At 35.4% G+C, this 15654-nt stretch overlaps 1 protein-coding gene across 1 annotated transcript in view; it reads left to right on the plus strand.

Annotated features, from left to right (window-relative positions):
* The first annotated feature begins 2990 nt into the window (after positions 1-2990).
* ZCWPW2 (zinc finger, CW type with PWWP domain 2) overlaps positions 2991-15654 on the plus strand; it is a 108801-nt gene continuing 96137 nt past the window's right edge. Inside the window, exon 1 of the mRNA XM_011961525.1 lies at positions 2991-3329. Within this exon, the coding sequence (XP_011816915.1) occupies positions 2998-3329 (332 nt within the window). The 5' untranslated portion in view covers positions 2991-2997. The remainder of the gene's footprint in view (positions 3330-15654) is intronic.

Here is a 15654-nt window from a genome sequence, read left to right on the forward strand (position 1 = left end):
ATTAAGTTAGTAGATTGGCAAAGAACATTATTAGGGATAAATTGCATCATTACACAAGATGAGGAAGAATTCACCAGCAAGATGTCACAAATCTGAACATGTATATATTTAATGAGCAAAGAAACCTGACAAAATTATGGGATAAATTGACAAATCCACAATTACTATGGGAGATTTTAACATAGCCCTTTAAGTAATTAATATATCAACCAATTAGTATGGATAGAGGATATTAACCCCACAATCATAAAATTTTACAAAGCTTGGTATAATGATTAAATGTACACCTTGCACCCAACAATTGAAAACTACACATCCTTTTTTTGCACACATATAACATTCACAAGTATTGTTAAGTAGGGCCACAAAACAAAACAAATGCCAGAAAAATCAATGTCACACAGATTATATTCTCTAACCAAAGTACAATTATGTTAAAAATCAATAATAAAAACTCTTAAATACCCCTACCTTCTGAATTTTTTGAATTAAGTAATTCATGGGTAAAAGATGAATAGAAACTGTGTGTTTAAAACTAAATAATAAAGCAGTACTGAGAGAGGAATGTATAACCTTGAATGCTCATAGTAGAAAAGCCTGCAAATGAACTAACTAAGCATCAACTCAAGAAGAGAAAAATGAGAGCAACAAAGAATGTCCAAAGAAAGTAAAAGGAAATAAAGAATTAAGAAAAGTGCAGCTATTCATTAAATAGAATTAAAAAAAACGAGGGGACTCAAATTATGGTTGTTTAATAAACTCTGACAAGATAAATGAAGAAAAAACAGAGAGGGCATAAACTTCAAAGTGAAAGAGAGAAATATAATGAGAAATGTAGTAGGTATACTAAAATTCATAAAATTTATGTGAAAATTAGACAATTCCTCCCTTAGGCAAACTTTCCCAAAACGGGGGAACATTTTTTACTTCACTTAATGAAGTAACTTTATAATCTTCATATGAAAACCAGACAAAGACAAAAGGAGAAATAACAGACAAATCTTATTTATACACACATAAAAAATATTAATTATTAATAAATGAAATACAGCACTGTATATTAAAAACTTATGAGGCATAACCAGGTAGGGATTATCCAGAATACAAGTATAGTTTATTATTCAAAAAATCCATGAATATAATATACCCAATTAATATGTTTTAAAAGAAAAACCATATATTTATCTCAGTATATGCAGAAAAGAATTTTATGAAATTGAACATCACATTATGATTAATATCAATTAAAAAAATCCTTTTGGTAGGCCGGTAATAGAAGGAAAACAACTTTCTGTAACCTTTTAATGGTCTCTACAAAAACCATACTCCCAACATAACAGTCAAACATTCAAAGCATTCTCTTTAAAATTAGATAAAGAAATCTACTATCATGGCTTCTAATCAATGTTGTATCTGTCTTAGCCAGCATAGTAAGACAACATATGAAGAGTGGAACTAAACAAGCAAAAACAGCTGTTACACACAGACACACTTGATGTCAAGTGAAAGTTTAGGAAAGGACAGGGACTCTGTGAGTAACACATAACCTGGCTCCAAAGTCTAACCTCAGTCACTTCTGCTTTACTGACTGGTGACCCAGAGAGTAGAGAAAAATTTTATTCACTTCAGTTGCAATCCACATTGCAGTTTTGCTCCTTACGCATTTTCTCATCAATGAAATAATTAAACACATTAAAACAAATATCATTAGTAAAAGTTTATATCTTCTGCTAGATTTGACTCTGTTTTTACACTTTTTCACTGTTTCAGTGTGAAAAACAGTGTTACACTGAATGTTTTTGGTCTTCATATGTATTGGTTCGTCTTTTTAAAATTTATTTTATTACATTTGTATGAGTGGGATTAATAGGTCAAAATTTTTGAACTATGGCTATTGAAATACATTGACAAATTTCTAAAGCAATTTGCAGTGCTCCTGGTAAGGTATATGACAAATATAAGTAAGTGAGCTTCTAAATATATGATTAATTTATAAATTAAAGGATTCTTTAAATGGTGCTTATACTTGGATAGTAGTGTTCTACTAATTCGTGTATATGGCACATCAGTCTTTTTATTTTTAAGAAATAGACTTTGTATTGCAAAATAAGTTGCCAGTACTTAGTTTTACTTGTATTTTATTTATATTTATTTATTACTATATACATTGTTATTGAAGCCAGAATTTGGAGGCTTTGTTACACAATTCAAATTTTTTATATGTTTAAAATTTTTCTAACAAAAAAGCTCTGAGAAATTTAATTAATAGTGAATAAAAGCTGAAACTATATAAGGAAGAGATTAATTTTTAAAAAATCTTGCATTTCTGTATGTTGAAATATTTTGCTGCATTTGATTTCCTGAGACAGAAGAAGAAAAGAATCATTTAGTCATGCTGTATATGTACTCAAGAGGCAGTACAAACTAATGGGTAAGATCACAAACTTAGAATCAAACTGCTGGCATTTAAATTCCAGCTCTACTGTGTATCAGCTCCAGGACCTGAGACAATTGCTTTACATTTCTTAGCTTCAGTTTTGTCTGTAAAAATGAGCCTAATAAGGTTGTTGGGAAGACTATATAAGCCATGTGTATAAAGCACTTAGAATAATACCTGGTGCCTAGTCAGCATTCAATAAGGCTTAGCTGTTATCATGGGAAAATATACTTGTTATATACCAGACATGTGCTATATATTAGGTTAATAGAAACTATAGTCAACCTCTGCTCCTCTTTGGTTCCATCATATTTTTCTTATTTTTAATTTTGGTGCATTTTATGCTCAGAGTGATCGTTGTTTCTATTTTGTTCCTTTGTTTCTGGGTAGGTGGAAACAATGTGTTCAACATATGTAGTCTTTGTAGGATAGAGAGGGGATGGGAACAGAAGATATCAAAGAGGAATTTCTCTGATTTTAGTTTGAATTTTCTCTCCTTATACTCTTGAATCCTCATTCTGTTATTTTCCTCTTTCTTATTTTCCAGATTAAATGCCTTAATGGATAAAGAAAAATTGGATGGTAAGATTGAATATTGTAACTGTGCAATGGATTCCTCAGTGGAAAACATGTATGTAAACAAAGTGTGGGTTCAATGTGAGAATGAAAATTGTTTGAAATGGAGACTGTTGTCAAGTGAGGATGCAGCCAAAGTTGATCAGGATGAACCATGGTACTGCTTCATGAACACTGATTCAAGATATAATAACTGCTCAATTTCTGAAGAAGACTTCCCTGAAGAGTCTCAGCTTCATCAGTGTGGATTTAAGATTGTCTATTCACAGCTCCCTCTTGGAAGCCTGGTTTTGGTAAAATTACAGAATTGGCCAAGGTAAGGTTTGTGTTGTTTTGTGACTTTTTGAGGTATAGTCTTGCCAGGTTTATGAATATTAAAAATCTTTTTGAAGATTCAACATTTTTCTTTTGTCTACTTGTTTCTTGATTTCTTATCATTGTTCTTTTCTATACTTCTTTGGATTTTTTTTTTCTAGCTTTTTAAATGGGAAAGTTAGGTAACTGAATTCAAATCTTCTTTTCTTCCCAATATAGGCAATTAAAGCTATAAATTTCTCTTCAAGTAGTCTTGTAGCTTCATCATACAAATTTTGATATACTATGTTTTATTATTCATTTTGAAATATTTACTGATTTTCTTTGTCATTTCCTTTTTGAAATGGGTTATTTAGAAGTGTGTCTTTAAATTACCAAATATTGGGGAATTTTAATGTATCTTATTGCATTCTAATTTAAATCTGTTATAATCAGTTCCACTGATTCTTATTGTATGGCCCACCATACCTTCTTGTGGCATGTATTATTAATGTTTCATGGTCATTTGAAAAGAATGTATTCTGTAATTGTTGCCTAAATACCTAAAATATTTTTTCTTTAGATTTATATTGATTTATTATATTCCAGTATTTCCCATTCTGGGTTGGTTTTCCCAAGTATGCAGTGTGCACTTTCAGCTTATAACTTCAAGTCTTATTTTTAGCTGAGGTTTATTAAATTATAACCTATTATATTTGTTGTGTTGCATTGCTTTGATTTTCTTATTTTAGGATTTTGATATTACTTATGGTGGATGTTTGTCCATCTTTTGTATTACCTTTTCTTGAACTGTGTTTATCTTTTCAATTTTTTAAAATTTCTTTTTTTTTTTTCTTTTTTTTCTGAAGGTATATAAATTGCTTTTGTGTTCTGGTTTAGTCTTTTTTGTCAAAATCACAAAAAAAATTTCATTAATTATGTTTCTTCTCTTTTCAAATCTTTTTCTTTTAATTGTAATTTTAGGTTCAGGGATACATATGCAGGTTTGTTGTATAGGTACACTTGTTTGATGGGGGTTTGTGGTAAAGATTATTTCATCACCCAGGTATTAAGCCTAGTATGCCTTAGTTATTTTTGCTAATCCTCTCCTTCCTCCCACCTTCCACCCTCTGGTAGGCCCTAGTGTCTGTTATTCCCTTCTACATGTCCATGTGTTCTCATCATCAAATCTTTTTCTCTAATCACTTACTTTTTTTTTTTTAGTTTTTCTAATTATAATTTATGTTGCTTTTTTTCATTACTTGCATTATTTTCTTAATTTCTATTATCTCAATTTGAACTTTCAGGTACAATTTTGATCTTTGTAAGGCCATGCCTCTGTGATAAGCTTTCACTTTTTGGTAGGGTATTTACCATAACATCTTTATATTAGATTCTACTATAATCTTTTCTTCTTGAGTACTTTTATATGAAATGACTTCTTATTTGTTCAGAAGGCAAGAGGGAGTAATACTTTTTTTCAGTTCATTTTCTCTCTGTTCAGATTGGTTTATTCCTATTGTTCTCTTTTTAAGTTCACTGATTCTTTTCTCTATTATATTCATACTGTATTGAAAGTATCCATTGAGCTTTTAAAAATATTGTATTTTCAATTCTAAAATGTTCATTTGGTTCTTTATATTTCCTATTTGTTTACTAGACTTTATATTCTTTTCATTTTGGATCTTATTTAAACCCATTTAGCAGGCTGCTTTTGCTACTACATCAGCAGGATATGTGGGAGCACCTCTTTGTTACTCCCACATGGGAGTAAGAGTCGAGGTTCTCCACTCAGCCTCTATTGATTTCCAAGGGAGGGAAGGGTGCCTCAATTCCACTGGGCGGAGGAGAGAGTTCAAGCTCCCCACTCACAACCCTAGCTAGTAGGTGTAGGATGAACTTTTCATTGTTGCCAGGTGAACTTCATTGACACCATAGCGGGAGGGTCTTGTTAACACTGGAAGGTGGTAAAAGTCTCAGCTTCCAGCTAAGCCTTTTCTGCCACCACCTGAGCAGGAAGGGTCCTCCATTACTACTGGGTGATTTGCAGTCCAGGCTCACCATTGGCCTTTGGTATCGGGGTAAATGTGGAGGCCATATATTTTCCATGACGCTTTTCTGGGATAAAGCAGTTATTCTGTATAAGTTTTCTGTCTTGGTAGGCTCCCCCTATCCTGGTCCTTTGGCTAAAAAGGGCAGGCTTCACTGGAGCTTTTTTTTGTTTGTCTGGTTGTATTCACTGGTGTTTCTGGGTTGCTGGCTTCTTCAGTACCCAGCTGAGGAATATAAAGTGGCAAGAAACTCACTGCCATGTCATTCCTCAAGTCACAGGATCCCTAGCTAGTCTATCATTTTCTCTTTGACTTTGAGAATCTTTTTATGTTTTTTTCATATATAACACGCAGATTTTTTGATAGAAGGAGAAATACAAAGAAATGAATCTACTTCTTCTTGTTGAGAACCATACATTGGAGAATAGTTTGTTTGTTTGTTTGTTTTTTAGCTTACCCCCCACTTCAAAGTTCCAGAGCCCTTATTTTATTGTTTTCTCAAAGTATCAAAAATATGGCCTGTGTTCTTAAATTTCCTAGGTTTTTCTCTCCCCCTTGTTTACTTTTAAATGTTTAACATTTACATTTTTATTTATTTTAATTAATTGACTTTATTTAGGTTTGCAGAAAAATGGAATGGAAAGTATGGAGAGTTTCCCCATGTCCCCTTCTCCCTCTGACACCCACGGTTGCCCCACCATCAACATCCCACACTGGTGTGGTACATTTGTTATAATCTATGAAATAGCATTCACTCATCATTATCAATAAAGTCCATAATTTACATTAGGATTCATTCTTTGTGTTATGTATTCTGTGGGTTTTAACAAATGTATCATGACATGTATCCACCATTATAGTTTATACAGAATAGTTTTGTTGGCCTAAAAATTCTCTGTGTTTCTCCTATTTACCCTTCCATTCATCCAAACTCTTGGTGACCATTTATCTTTTTACCATCTTCATAGGATTATCTTTTCTAGAATGCCATATAGTTGGGATTGTATAGTATTTAGTCTTTTCAGACTATCTTCTTTTTTTAGTAATATGCATTTACATGTCTTCCATGTCCTTTTATGGCTTGATTACACCTTTATTTTTGCAACTGAATAATATTCCATTGTCTATACGTAGGACAACTTATCTATCCATTCGCCTACTGAAGGGTATCTTGGTTACTTCCAAGTTTTGGCAATTATGAATACAGCTTCTATACATCCATGTGCAGGCTTCTATGTGGACCTGTTTTCAGTTCCTTTGGGTAAATACCAAGAAGTGCAATTGCTGGCAGTATGCTATGAGTATGTGTGTTGTTATTTGTTTTTTAAGAAAATGCTAAACTGTCTTCCAAAGTGGCTGTATTATTTTGCATTCCCAACAATGTTGCTTCACCTCCCTGCCAGCATTTGGTGTCACCTGGATTTTGGCCATTTTAACAGGTGTGTAGTGGTATTTCATTGTTTTAATTTGTATTTTCCTAAGGACATATGCTTTTGAATATCTTTCTATATGCTTATTTGCCATCTTGTATATCTTCTTTGGTAGGGTGCCTGTTCAGATTTTTTGCCCATTTTAAAATCTGGTTGTTCATTTTCTTATTGTAAAGTTTGAAGAGGTCTTTGTATACTTTGGATATCACAGTCTTATCAGATATATATTTTGCAAATATTTTCTCCCCCTCTGTGGCTTGTCATCTTATTCTTTTGACAGTGACTTTTGCAGAGCAGATTTTTTTATTTTAATAAACTCCACTTTATCATTCTTTTCTGTCATGGTTGGTGCCTTTGATGTTATATCCCCACTTTTATTTGTATCTTCTTTTTCCTTTGTTTCTTATTGATCCTGTCCTCTTCAGTTTAGATTTTGCTCCCAGTAGTTTCTCATTCTGTGAACTTTTTTTTTTAATTTAATTTAATTTAATTTTTTTTTTTTGAGATGGAATCTCGCTCTGTCGCCCAGGCTGGTGTGCAGTGGCACAATCTGGGTTCACTGCAAGGTCCGTCTCCCGGGTTCATGCCGTTCTCCTGCCTCAGCCTCCCGAGTAACTGGGACTACAGGCACCTGCCACTACACCCGGCTAATTTTTTTGTATTTTTAGTAGAAACAGGGTTTTACCATGTTAGCCAGGATGGTCTCGATCTCCTGACCTCATGATCTGCCTGCCTTGGCCTCCCAAAGTGCTGGGATTACAGGTGTGAGCCACTGCGCCCGGCCCCTGTGAGCTTTTATCCTGGAATGGATCTTGGTTTCTTGGTTCATAGGGCCCACACTTTTCCAGCACTTTCAGATTTTGTTGCAATCCATCTCACAGTTTTGGCTGCTGTTCTTAGTTCAACTTGCTGCACTTTCCTGTAAATGCTTGTTGCAAGTTTAAAGTCCTCATTCCTCCTCCTCCCACCCTCCTTCCTCTCAAATAGATGCTAATATTATGTGGGGGTCATATAATTTTTAGTAGTTTATGCCCATTTGCTCCTATTTTGGTGTTCATGTGGGTAGCTTACCACTTAGTTTCATTATAGGTGGTGTGCGTCAGGTTTGGTTTTGCTATTATAGTTGCCCTACCTGTATTTATGGGGAAATTTCAGGATATTCTAAAACTATACCACCATTACTGCTATCTTTCCAGAATCCCTTACTATTTTACATTGCATTTTTCAACATAACATTCTTAAATATATATTCTAGCTCACTACCTTGTTTTCATTCATGTTCAACTATTCTCCATGAAGAAAATAGGATTTTGGCTTTCATAGACTATGGTGGTCTTATTCCCGCCCCCCCCCCCCCCCCAACACACACAGAGCCTTTAAATCAATACCTAGATGTATGTTCTTGCTCTATCACTTACGATTATGGCTGAATTATATTCTCTCAAAATTCATATGTTGAAGTCTCTAACCCCCAGTACCTCAGAATGTGACCATATTTGCAGATATGATTCTTAGAGAGGTAATTAAATGAAAATGAGACCAAAGTAAGATGGACCCTAATCCAGTATGACTGGCCTCCTTATAAGAAGAGGAGATTAGAACCCAAGATGTGCACAGAAGAAAGACCATGTAAGGACACAGCAAGAAGGTGGACGTCTGTAAGCCAAGGAGAGGGGTTTCAGAAGAAACCAAACATGTCAATGTATTAGTCTTAGATATTAATCCCCCACAACTATGAAACAATAAATTTCTATTGTTTAAGCCACCCAGTCTGTGGTATTTTGTTATGGCAGCCGTAGCAAAGTAATGTGCTTACTATCTTTGCACATGTGGGAAATCTAGAAAAATGTGGCCTTTGTTACTGAGGGCTTTTCTAAAGATCAAATGTGATAATGTTGTTTAAAAATTATATTGTTAATTGGCTTCCATGTAATGATTTAGGAGGGACATCAAGAGGAAATAGTTACGTAAGAAAAAATGTTTTAAAAGACATGAATATGAACACTTATTTTATGAGAACTTATGAAGGTATTTGTAGTCCCACATAATTTTTCTTATTTCTAATTAACATTTTGGAAGCACAGTGTTTGTTTTCTCGAAGGAAAATTCTAAAGTTTTAATTCTAGCTCAAAAAAATTGATTCTTTTTTTTTTTTTTTGGTCACTGTGTCTGAAATACTGTGTTAGAAATTTGATTAAAACTTTTCTTTTGAAGTGTTGTGCTGGTCACTGAGGCTTAAGACTTAAAAATGAAACATGTTTTACCCCAGTCCCTCAATTATCTCTAATCTATGATTAGGGACATCAAAATGCCCAAAAATTACAGCTCTATCTACCTTCTTATTTACTGGAGAGTAGAATGCATCTGACTAAGTTGTCACATATATTCCTCTTTATAAACTAAGTTGAGCACACAAAATACAGATTAAGAAACTCAAATCTACTTATATTGCTTATTCAGTAGCACAAATATATAGAAAGATAATAACAGGACGAATTACAATAGGAAAATATAAAGATAGAATTAACCTACTAGAAACAAATATTAGTTCTTAATTAAGCAATGTCATAGATGTTGAAGTTCCAAGTAGAAAGATTAGCTGCTGGCCCCAGAGATACCTAGCGGTGTAGCATTATCTGCGTCAATTCTCTTTAGCCTATGGCCTTACATGTAGCTTCTAAGGCTCAGAAACTCAATCTTGTCAACATATCAGAGTTATTCTTTCTCAAAAAAGTTGATTCTCTATAATAAAGCTAGCTAGAGACTGATACAGAATCTATACCTGCTTTATATCTATATAATAAAAACAAATAATTGTCAAGAGAATAGCACTTCTATGTGCAGATTCCAGGAAGAATCAAATTATAACAGTTATATCTACTTCTACATTCTGGCACAGCATATATTTATGTACTTATAAAAATATATATGTAGGCCAGGTGTGGTGACTCACGCCTGTAATCCTAGCACTTTGGGAGGTCAAGGCAGGAGGATCACCTGAGGTTGGGAGTTCGAGACCAGCCTGACCAGCATGGAGAAACCCTGTCTCTACCAAAATTTCAAAATTAGCTGGGCATGGTGATGCATGCCTGTAATCCCAGCAACTCTGGAGGCTGAGGCAGGAGAATCGCTTGAACTCGGGAGGCAGAGGTTGCAGTGAGCCAAGATAGCCCTATTGCACTCCAGCCTGGGCAACAAGAGCAAAATGCCATCTCAAAAAAATTATATATATATATGTGTGTGTGTGTGTGTGTGTGTGTATATATATATATATATATATATATAGCATTTTGCCTTTGGGTTGTGCCTTTATATACTAGGATATGGAAACATCTGCATGTACTAGAAAGATAAAACTCTCCACAGTGTTTAAGCAGCCTTGTTTTTAAGAAAATTGATCATACACTATTGTATTTGGCTAGAAAGAGTCTGGACTCTTTAGAGAAAAAAATGGTGCATATCTCAATTCAGGAAGACATATCGTGAAGCAGAAACTAGGCTCTGTTACGGTAACTACTTCAGGAATATTTACACAGATATTTGACAAAGCTCTGTCAAAAATATGAAAATTAATTTATAGAAAATATATTTGCATTCTATTATAGTCCAGTTTGGTAATAAAATATGGCTTTAAGTTAACAAAGCAATCAAGTGATACTTTTTAGACACAGTATATAAATTGACAAATTGAGATTTCTACTAGATCCTTTTAGTATTATAAATTATTAATTGATTACTTTTCATTTGCATTATTTTGCATATGAATTAATATACTCATAATGTGTGTGTCTGAAAGGAAAACTTCCCTTTTCCATCAGCCCCTGCAATTAGGTACAGTCCAGAGATTTCTTGGCAAATATAACATTTAGTCATGATTCTAACTCATCCATTTTGTTTCCAACAGTTTAGGGAAAAGCCCCAAGTAAAGTTTGCTCTCCACTTATACATCCAAACCTATTTAAACATGAAGTCATGTATTTCTAATTGGCTATGTTGCACCCGAAACCATGATTAAACTTCAACTTCTATGGGGGCAATAATTATCTTATTAAAGATCATTTCTGCTGGATAACAAACATGTAAAACATGAATTTTTTCCTGATACATTGGCATTCCCTTGAGCTTACTTGTCCTGTCAAAATTTGCCCTTTCCTCTAATGGATTTCAATGACTGGTGTCTATTTGATTTTGTTGCATTTGTGCATTTTACTTCTCACCACCCACAGATTCTAAAATTGATCATACACTTTTCTTGTAATTCTGATAACTTTCCATTGGGTTGCCCACTCTTCTCCCTTTCCATCATTAAATCTCCTGATAATGCTTCAGAATTTCTCATCCCAGTAAAAGGAAAAATAGAGAAATGGAAGTGCAGAATGCATTATCATGGTTGACAGTGTCTGAACTCAGAATGAGGTCAGCATAAGGGCACAAAGTGGACATCAGCTTTCTTCAAACACCTCAAGTCGGAAAAGATGATGAATGTAGGAGATGAGAAGTAATCGTGTTTTCTACATCTATTGTCTCTGCTCAGCTTTTCCTTTAGTTTAGCACATTCATTTTTAACTGTGATATACAGACTAAGAGTCAAACAATTTCCCTCTGTCTCATGAAGAAATACTGAAGTGCCCCATTTATTTGGACATGTGACAATATCTTTCACAATTTGTTTTTAGATCGGCATGAAGATTTTCTATGATTTAATATGTTTAAATGTGAACAGAAGCTTTCTCTTTCATTAGCATCTAATTCTTTTTGAGAGTCATCTCTGTTTTTATTTATATTTATAAAGTAATAATTTAAAATGAATACTCTTAGACCCAATAGAGATGTGATTTATCAAAGACCATCAAAATAGCCACTCATGTTATACATAACTGCAAAATACTCCCCACTTTTATGACTTAATTTTGAGAAATCTTGAGACTATTTTATGCTACTTTTAATTTGATATTGCTTGACAATAATCCTTTGAGAAATTTTAAATCAACAACTATTAAATATAAACCTCTTACATTTTACAGTTTTAACACTGTAATGTAACAATTATGGATTGGTTGCTTTTAAAATAGGTGTTAATTAGGTTGAAAGACGCATTGTTCCTAAATTTCTGTTAAGTTGGGGTCTCCATTGTTGCTGCCATGGAGTCTCTATTTCTGCTTCTTAGTGAGATCTTCCTTCTAGTGGACTTCTTCAGAAATGTAAATTTCCAATGTAAGTTTACAAGGTAAACTCTGCTCAAGTTTGTTCTTAAAGACAGCCTAATAACAGTCACCAAACAATGAGATACTGTGGTGTGAACCTGATAATAACCAGATAGTCTTCTTCATTGAGGTCCTGAAGCTACAACTGACTTTCTGATATCACTTAGAGTTCTTTTAACATATTAGGCTTCTTTGGGTTCCAGACAGTTGGAAACAATGTGTAATGCTCGAGATCTTCCTCTTCTAAAACCTATGACTGCCAGGTAGTCCTCTACCTGTGCTTTCCCTAACTCAGAGGCACAAGAGCCAAAGGACTCTGCTCAGCCTCCAGGGAGCAACTGAACATCTACTTCATTCTGACATTCCACCATCTCTATTGATTGTGCACCCATGTAACCACCGCCTGGCAGTAGAGTTGGGACTCGTCAACTTCCTAGAATCTGAATTTTTATGTCACTAAATACCAAGCATGAAATATTTTTATTAATTTACATTGTTTTGTTAATTATGATCAGTAATGATATGGTTTGGCTCTGTAACTCACCAGAATCTCATCTTGAATTGTAATCTGAACTGTAATCCCCATGTGTTGGGGGCGGGACCTTGTGGGAGGTAATTAGAATATGGGAGCAGTTCCCCATGGTGTTCTCATGATACTGAGTGAGATATCATGAGATCCAATGGTTTTATAAGGGACTCCCCCCCACCACTTCACTTGGCACTATTCTCACTTCTCTTTCCTGCTGCCATATGAAGAAGGATGTGTTTGCTTTCCTTTCTGTTATGATTGTAAGTTTCCTGAGGCCTCCCCAACCTTGTGGAACTGTGAGCCAATTTAACCTCTTTCCTTTATAAATTACCCAGTCTTGGGTATTTCTTCATAGCAGCACGAGAACAGATTAATACAGGAAATTGATACCACACAGAGTGGGGTGTTGCTATAAAGATACCCCAAAATGTGGAAGCAACTTTGGAACTGGATAGCAGGCAGAGATTGGAACAGTTTGGAGGGCTCGATAGAAGACAGGAAGATGTGGGAAAGTTTGGAACTTCCTAGAGACTTGTTGAATGACTTTGGCCAAAATGCTGATAGTGATGTGGACAATGAAGTCCAGGCTGAGGTGGTCTCAGATGAAAATGAGGAACTTCTTGGGAACTGGAATGAAAGTGACTCTTACTATGCTTTAGCAAAAAGACTGGCAGCATTTTACCCTTGCCCTAGAGATTTGTGGAACTTTGAACTTGAGAGAGATGATTTAGGGTATCTGGTGGAAGAAATTTTTAAGCAGCAAAGTGTTCAAGAAGAGACTTGGGTGCTCTAAAAAGCATTAAGTTTTATGTATTCATTCACAAAGATATGGTTTGGAATTGGAATTTATGTTTAAAAGGGAAGTAGAGCATAAAAGTTTGGAAAATTAGCAGCCTGATGATGTGATAGAAAAGAAAAACCCATTTTCTGAGAAGAAATTCAAGCCAGCTGCAGAAATTTGCATAGTAACAAGAAGCCAAATGTTAATCACCAAGACAATGGTGAAAATGTCTCCAGGGCATATCAGAGGTCTTCATGGCAGTCCCTCCCTTCACAGGCTCACAGGCCTAGGAGGAAATAATGGTTTCATGGGCCTTGCTTCTTTGTGTAGTTGTGGGACTTGGTGCCCTGTGTCCCAGCCATGGCTAAAAGGGGTCGAATACAGCTCAGACCATTGCTTCAAAGGGTACAAGCCCCAAGCCTTGGCAGCTTACATGTGGTGTTGGGCCTGCAGGTACACAGAAATAAAGAATTGAAGTTTCAAAACCTCCACCTAGAGTTCAGAGGATGTATGGAAATGCCTGGATGTCCAGGCAGAAGTTTGCTTCAAGGACAGAGCCTTCATGGGAGAACCTCTGCTACGAGAGTGCGGAAGGGAAATGTGTGGTTGGAGCCCCCACACAGAGTTCCCACTGAGGCACTGCCTAGTGGAGCTGTGAGAAAAGGATCACCTTCTACCAAACCCCAGAATGGTAGATCCACTGAGGGCTTGCACTGTGCAACTGGAAAAGCCACAGACACTCAACGGCAGCCTGTTAAAGAAGTTGGGAGGGGGACTGTACCCTGCACAGCCACAGGGTGGAGCTGCCCAAGGCTGTGGGAACGCACCTCTTGCATCAGTGTAACCTGGATGTGAGACATGGAGTCAAAGGAGATAATTTCAAAGCTATATGGTTTGACTGCCCCACTGGAGGGGCCTGTAGCCCCTTCATTTTGGCCAATTTCTTCCATTTGGAATGGGTGTATTTACCCAATGCCTGTACTAATATTGTATCTAAGAAGTAACTAATTTGCTTTTGATTTTACAGGCTTATAGACAGAAGGGACTTGCCTTGTCTTAGATGCGACTTTGGACTTGGAATTTTGGGTTAATGCTGGAAGGAATTAACACTTTGGAGGACTGTTGGAAGGGCCTGATTGTGTTTTGTAATGTGAGGGCATGAGATTTGGGAGGGGCCAGTGGCAGAATGATATGGTTTGACTCTGTGTTCCCACCCAAATCGCATCTTGAATTGTAATCTGAATTGTAATTTCCACAGGTTGGGGGTGGGACCTTGTGGGAGGTGATTAGATCATGGGGCAGTTCCTCTATGCTCTTCTCATGATACTAGGTAAGTTCTCATGAGATTTGGTGGTTCTATAAGGAGCTTGCCTCCCTTCACTTGGCAGTTCTTTCAGTTCTCGGTCCTGCTTCCATGTGAAGAAGGACATGTTTGCTACCCCTTCTGCCATGATTGTAAGTTTCCTAAGGCCTCCCCAGTCATGTGGAACTGTGAGTCAATTAAATTTCTTTCCTTTATAAATTACCCAGTCTCAGGCAGTTCTTTATAGCAGCATGAGAATGAACTAATATAAGTAATTTTTTTTATTTGGTTATGGGTTGTTTAGATTTATTATTTTATAACTGATATCAATTGATAATTTAACAGATTAATAATCTACAGACCTCAAATTCAAGCAATTTATGGATATTTTATTTTTGTGATTTCAGATTCTTTGTATACCTTCTTTAGATTTTAAAATTATCTAAATAATTTAGTTTACAAATAGTTACCTTAATGAAGCAAATATATCTTGTATCATTCTTTCTCCTCTCAGTTGTAGCAAACATCTTACATATATATGATTGCATTTGTTTGCTAGGGCTGCCATAACAAAATGCCACAGATTGGGTGGCTTAAACAACAAAAATTTATTTTCTCATTTCTGGAAGCTAGAAATCCTGAGATTACAGTGTCTGCAGGATTTTTTTTTTTTTTGAGACTATCTTCTTGGCTTGCAGATGGCTATTTTCTTGCTGTGTCCTAATATGGTCTTCCTTCTGTGCATGTCTGTCTTCACTTCTTCTCCTTATAAGGAGACCAGTCATATTGGATTAGGGCCCACGCTAATGAACTCATTTTACTTCATTACCTTTTTTATGGCTCTCTGTTCAAATATGACCACATCCGAGGTTAGGACTTCAACATACAAATTTGGGGGTGTGGGGAGGACAAAATTCAGCCCATAATGATGTCACTTTACAATTTTTAAACTTGCCAAAACCCAAAAATGTGTAAAGTATATGTTTGTTTGAACTTTATAGCAACACAGTGAGGAACTAGTTACAGTGAGGTCTAGATACCTGCTTGGT

Source organism: Colobus angolensis, unplaced genomic scaffold, assembly GCF_000951035.1.
Source record: "Colobus angolensis palliatus isolate OR3802 unplaced genomic scaffold, Cang.pa_1.0 Scaffold56, whole genome shotgun sequence".
NCBI lineage: Eukaryota > Metazoa > Chordata > Mammalia > Primates > Cercopithecidae > Colobus > Colobus angolensis.